The following is a 6,608-nucleotide window of genomic DNA, read 5'->3' on the forward strand; positions in this document are numbered from 1 at the left end:
CGTTAGGTTGATTTGCATATTAGGCTTTATTATATAGGAATAGGAGCCTAGAGGAGCAAACACGAGATTGAGCCTCAAAATGACTCTCGGATTAACACCATAGAACCCATCCCAAGAGAATGCCTGGTCTGCCACAATGAGAAAGCTTAGGACTCAGGAAGGCACTACCAGATCTGTTGGCCGCAGGACTGTATAGCAACTGGTATATCTATAGCAACACAAACATTTTCCCCCTCCCGACATCTCCCCACTCCCCTCACTACTCATGTCCCACAGGAGTGCATCTAATTGGAAAAACCTAAATTGCACCTAGAGCCGTAGATGTAAGGTGAGTCTGGAAAAGATCGGTTGAAGATGATCAGCCTTTAGCGTTCAGAAAAGCTCACTAGAAGGATACGGGAACTGATATGAGCAAGGGGTCACATGACCCACCCAGGACTTTGAGGGGCAGCTCCTCCTGCCTCCACTAGTCTGTTCTATGGAGTCACTTTCCTGGGTTGTAGATCTGGGGTGAGGGTGGGAAGCAGTTTTGCCATTGTCAGAGTGGCTGGCCCAGGTCTTATTTGTGTGCTGATGGTAATTAGTATGCCCTAGCCAGTTTGGCTCAGTGGATAGAGCATCAGCCTGCAGACTGAAGGGTCCTGGGCCCTGTGGATGACAGCACTGGTCAGCAGCAGACCCAAAGTGGACTCCACTTCTCCCATTGGGGCATGGTGGGGGGTAGTGGACTCCATGTGGGGCTCTGGGAGAGCTGCCAGGCCTGCTTTTCCCCTCTGGGTCTCAGCCATACAAGGTGGGACCCACCTGGAAGCCCACTGCTTGACTGCCTTGCCTCTCAGTTCTGAGCCCAGGTTAGCCAGGCGGCCTCCAGGCACCATCTTTACCATCCAGCAATCCCACTCTCTCTGTACTCCCTCTAGACAGTGATGGTGAACCTTTTGAGCTCGGCATGTCAGCATTTTGAAAAACCCTCACTTAACTCTGGTGCCGTGTCACATATAGAAATTTTTTGATATTTGCAACCATAGTAAAACAAAGACTTAAATTTTTGATATTTATTTTACATATTTAAATGCCATTTAACAAAGAAAAATCAACCAAAAAAATGAATTCATGTGTCATAGGTTTGCCATCACTGCTCTAGACAGCGATGGCAGTCCTTCGGAGGAGGAGAAGCTCACCCACCACACCGAAGTCTCAGAAATCTCACGTCACTATATTCCCCTAAACCAGGTTTTCCTTGAGGGTAGAAACTTCACTCTGGCTCCACCTCTGCAGCAGAGTGATGTCCGGGGATGGTTGTGTAGTGCAGAGCATCCTAGACTCATCCTCACTATGAACGCTGACATTTTGCTCTCTGTCTAGGCCCGTGGTCGGCAAACTGTGGCTCGTGAGCCACATGCGGCTCTTTGGCCCCTTGAGTGTGGCTCTTCCTAAGCCTTAGGAGCACCCTAATTAAGTTAATAACAATGTACCTACCTATATAGTTTAAGTTTAAAAAATGTGGCTCGCAAAAGAAATTTCAGTCGTCGTACTGTTGATATTTGGCGCTGTTGACTAATGAGTTTGCCGGCCACTGGTCTAGGCCCATGAGGCCTCCCCCATGTGGACTACTCCCCAGATGCCATGCTACCCTTGAGCCTGATGCCCAGCTGGGCAAGCTGGTCCCCATGGTCCAGCATCCCTGGGGAGTCACTCAGCTCCTCCCCCAGGGTCTTATCACTTCTTGGTTCACAAAACCAACCCTTGGCACTCTCTGAGGGAGCTCCTTCAAGCCTCCCTCCTCCTTGATTATCCCTCCGTACATCCAAAACTCTAGTCATGCACCCTGGAGTGGCCCACCCTCACCCAGAGGGCACCCAGATCAACCCTTCTGAGTGCCAAAACTCGGGTGACAAGATATCCAGGAGTTAAAGGGACACAAAGCAGGCCTCTCTTCCCTGGAGTGAAGATGGGGTCGCCAATCTCACTTCATTCCTTTTCCTAATAACTCGCCCCCTTGGGTTACCATTTAAAGAGCACCGACTATGTGCCGACCACAGTGCTAAAATCGTCGCCTGCATGAGCTCATCTAATCCTTCGTCGGCCTTATAGACTGAGGGTTTTATTCCCCATTTTTCAAAAGAGGATTTTGCCCAAACTCCTCTAGGCTAGTCAGTGTAGGAGCCAGGACTCCAACCCAGGTGTCTGATTCCAAAACTCGGGCTTTTAGCCACTTTGCCCTCAAAGACTACATCTTTCTTTCTTTTTTTAAAATTAATCCTCACCTGAGGATATTTTTCCATTAATTTTTAGAAAGATTGGTCAGAAGGGAAGGTGGGAGGAGAGAAAGAGAGAGGGGGAGAGAGAGGAAGTGGGGGGGGGGGGGAGAACATCAGTGTGAGAGAGATACATCGATTGGTTGTATCCCTAGCTGGGGGTAGAATTTGCAACGCAGGGAGTACTTGGAATCGAACCTGTGACCCTTCAGTGAACTGGCCAATGTTCTAACCACTGAGACCCACCAGCCAGGGCTACATCCCACCCTTGGCTCTCCCTGGAAGCCTCACTCATGCCACTCCTTCCTAGCTCAGGGCAGTGAGCCCTACCCACCTCTGGAATCTCCACTATGCACTCAGTTCTTCCCCTCCCCCATCCTTTCTTCAGCCTCCAAAAGAGAAGACACTCCCACCAGGGGAGGCTTCCGTAACCCTGGCTCTGGAGGTGTATTTACTCCTTGGATTCCCATATCAACACCAAGAAACAAAGCGCATGCTGCCTGGATAAGTGGGGAAACTGAGGCTCTCCAAGATCACAGAGCTCATGCAGAACCGAGCCAGAGTTAGAAACCAGTTAGTCTGTTCCCAGCGCCTCTAAAAGGGGCCTTTTCATGGACAGAGAGTCACCAAGCACCAGAGGGAACGGACCTGGAATTGCTCACACAGCGGCGCCTGGAGCTTGCACTGTGCCAGGCGCTGTGTTAGGGGCCTCACAGGCCTTCCTCCCGAAAAGCCTCACCACAAGCCCACACGGAAGGCGCTGCCCTTATGCTCACTTTTCATACGTAGAAACTGACACTTGGCGATGATAACCAACTTGCTCTATGTCAACTAAGGTCAGGATTCAGGCCCAGCTCTGGAGGCAAGAGCAGGTGGATGGAGAGAAACAAAGTTCTCAGGAAAGCATATAGTTCTTATTAGATTCACAGACTTCCACTGAAGAGCTTTAGGAACCCCCGAACCTCATGAATTGTATGCAAATGTGTGTATGCTTATTGAGGTGGGGGAGGGTGAAAAGAGAAGATCTATAGTTTCAATATATTCTCAAAGAACTCCCTAACGGCAATGCCTAGCACAGTGCCTGACACACCAAAGATACTCAATAGTACCTGGAGGATGAATGAACAAACGAATGAATGAGTGACTGAACGAATGTGTGTGCCTCCATGTCCTAGGAGACACCACACATGACCCGGTGCACATTTCCATCTGTATCTCTGGAGATGGTGAAAGCCATGCCGGGACCTGAGCCCAATTCTCTCCCAGGCCCTTTCTCCCAGCCCCAGAGGCTATAGCCAGGTGCTAGGACGAGCTCCAAAGAGATGCTTCCCCCGCTTTCTCCCACCTCCACTACTGACAATGACCAGGCAGAGGCGGGAGTTGTGCAACTCAGATAACAAAGCTTTATTGAATGCCAGGAAGGGGCAAGGGTGAGGCAGGGCTCAGGTGTGAAGTGCTTATGTGTGGGGAGTGGTGTTTCAGGAGAGGGGATCCCCCAGTCAGATCTGTGTCCACACAGCAGGGGAGGGCGGGGGGCGTGCTTCCTAGGCCTGAGCAATGCTGAGCAGCCTTAGTTCTTGGTGCGAAGGACCTGCTCGTGGGTGGACACCACCTTGCCATCGTGCACGTCCACGACCTTGGTGCGGATCTGGCGACTGGAGGAGGACACTGGGGAAAGGGTAGAGAAGGCGTTAGCGGCAGTGAATAGGCAATGAAGCAATCGGAAGTGGGGAGGCCAAGGAGTTGAGAGGAATCAAATGAGCTGCCTCTCTGCTGTCCTGCCTCCTATTCTCTCTTCCTTCACTGCTCCTGAACTAGCACTGATACGATCAGCACATTTTATTTTTCAGATTAGGGCTTCCAAAGGTTGGGAGTAGAGTCTGTGTCCTCAGACCGGAGCCTCCTAAGAACTCAGATGGGACTGGTTCCGTCCAGATTGACCCAAATAGACACAGATTGGCCCAGGACAGACAGAGCCCTGTAGGGCCCTGTCCATGGTGCTGACCCCTAGGACCATGTGGTCTGCCATAGACACTGGGTCACAAAAGTAAAACGTGGAAGCCACCAGCTCTCAGCTCTATGGAGGATTTAGATAATGGCTTATAAGGGATACTTGGTGAGAAAACTCTAGCTCACCTCTCACCCCTATAAGAAGCCCATATCCAACATCTTAGGCCTACTGGGAGACCAGGGCTGGTCCTGAGGCTTGATGAGGGGTAAAGTCTTACCATCTCTGGATGAATGAGAGCCAGAGGAGAACTGGGAGGAGGAGAGGCTGTGAAGACAGAAAGGGGCAAGATCATTAAATACATTGGGGGTGCAGTGAGTGAATCATGAAGGGATGGATCAGGAGGGAGGACAGGGCACTCACTGGGCGTCCTCTCCCTCCAGCAGGCGGCGGTAGGTGGCGATCTCCTGCTCCAGCCGGGTCTTCACGTCCAGCAGGATCTTGTACTCCTGGTTCTGCTGCTCCATCTCACAGCGCAGCTGGGCCAGCTGCTCCTCCACGCTGCCGATCATCTCCTGGATCTGGGACAGCTGCATTCTGCACGGTGCGGCGGAGCTCGGAGATCTCGCTCTTGCTGCTCTGCACCAGCTCGCTGTTGGTGGCCAATCACCCTGGACGTTCCTGGGAGCGAGGTATCCTGGGTCCCCTGCACCCGAATGGCACCCACCTTGGTGAAGAACCACTCCTCGGCTTCCTTGCGGTTCTTCTCCGCGATCTTCTCGTACTGGTCGCGCATCTCGTTCAGGATGCGGCTCAGGTCCACGCCGGGGGCGGCGTCCATCTCCACGTTGACATCCCCGCCCACCTGGCCTCGCATGGAGTTCATCTCCTGCGCAACAAAAGAACAGTCCACAGTGGGAGCCTCCCTCTGGCAGCCGGTTGGGGTTCCCCAGTCAGAGGTGTTCCTGGCCTCCACCTTCTCGATTCCATCTCTCCCCCCTCCCCGCTAATCTTCTAAGCTGGCTTTTCCACTGAGCTCTCACCTCCTCGTGGTTCTTCCGCAGGTAGGCCAGCTCCTCCTTCAGGCTCTCGATCTGCATCTCCAGGTCGGCCCTGGCCAGGGTCAGCTCGTCCAGCACCCGGCGCAGACCGTTAGTGTCGGCCTCCACGCTCATACGCAGATTCAGCTCCGTCTCGTACCTGGAATGACCGGAGAGAAAAGGAATGAGACCGCGTGGCTATCCTGACCACACGGAAGGCTCTGTTCTCTTCCTCCCGCAGCTTCTTCCCAGAGTTGGCCCCCTGTGGGTGGTTTAGGGTGCCAATCTCAAAATTGGCATGGTTGGACACAGTACCCATTGATTGCTCAGGTGCTCATTCCTGGGGTGGGGTGACAGGGAATAGGGCAGTTTCTCCTGGTACAGAATTCAGGGAAGGGAGATAGTTCCAGCTTCAGTCAACGATAGCACACAAGACCTCCAAATAGGACTGCCTCCTAAACTTCAGGGGCACGTGGGGAAGTGGGGAGTGCCCCTCCATAAAACTGACTCCCAAACCTGGCTGTGGGTCGGAATCACCCAGGCAGCCTGTTAAAATAACTGAATCAGAACTCCAAGGGTGGGGCCCCCAAACCTTCTCTTTTTATGAGCACCCTAATGGGTTCTCACATGGCCAGCCTGGCGCTCATCAGCTCTGTTCAGGCAACACTGCTCCACAAATGCCCCACCCTGGGAGACTGGCCATTCTGGGCCACCGCTGCCAACTCACTTGGTGCGGAAGTCATCCGCAGCCAGGCGGGCATTGTCAATCTGCAGGAGGACATTGGCATTGTCCACGGTGGCCGTGAGGATCTGCAAGGGAAGGGGCACAGGTCATTGGTCAAATGGACATCACTAGCCAGGCTTCACTGCAGCTAGCATCTGGCCTTGGCTTTCATGCTCTTGCCAGAGTCCCCACCTCCTCCCACAAGCCTGCGCCACAGCAGCCTAAAGGGTAACCTCTGGGAGTCCAGCTTTGACCCAGGGCTTTGCTGACTCATGGTCAGCAGAGGGTGTGGAAAGTGCCCTGGCCTTCGAATCAAAAGCTCTTGAGTTCTGATCCTGGTTTTACCACTGACGTGTTGCCAAACCTGAACCGGTTCTCAGGGCTTCCAGTTCCCTTCCTACAGGTGAGACCCAGTTCTCAATCTGAATTCTCTCTGCAAAGTCAGCCCTGCCAGACCCTGCGGGCACACACATTCCTTTCCCAGCTCACAGAGCAAGGGACTGCAGGGAGCGCACGGAGAATCAGAAAAGAGGAAGCAGAAGACAAAGATCAGTTGAATCCTGGGTTGGCTGGAGTTCCCTCCCTTTGTTGCCTAATCCACGAAAGGCATCAGCAAGACACCAAGGGAAGCAGGGTCC

At 52.9% G+C, this 6,608-nt stretch overlaps 1 protein-coding gene across 1 annotated transcript in view; it reads right to left on the reverse strand.

Moving 5' to 3' along the window:
- Positions 1-3,638: 3,638 nt before the first annotated feature.
- The window catches only part of LOC102766019 (keratin, type I cytoskeletal 14-like), a 5,088-nt gene continuing 2,118 nt past the window's right edge, over positions 3,639-6,608 (reverse strand). The window contains 7 exon segments of the mRNA XM_015570921.1: positions 3,639-3,926; positions 4,487-4,533; positions 4,630-4,790; positions 4,792-4,887; positions 4,928-5,095; positions 5,250-5,406; positions 5,974-6,056. Of these exon segments, the coding sequence (XP_015426407.1) occupies positions 3,829-3,926; positions 4,487-4,533; positions 4,630-4,790; positions 4,792-4,887; positions 4,928-5,095; positions 5,250-5,406; positions 5,974-6,056 (810 nt within the window). The 3' untranslated portion in view covers positions 3,639-3,828.

Source organism: Myotis davidii, unplaced genomic scaffold, assembly GCF_000327345.1.
Source record: "Myotis davidii unplaced genomic scaffold, ASM32734v1 scaffold327, whole genome shotgun sequence".
Taxonomy (NCBI): Eukaryota; Metazoa; Chordata; class Mammalia; order Chiroptera; family Vespertilionidae; genus Myotis; species Myotis davidii.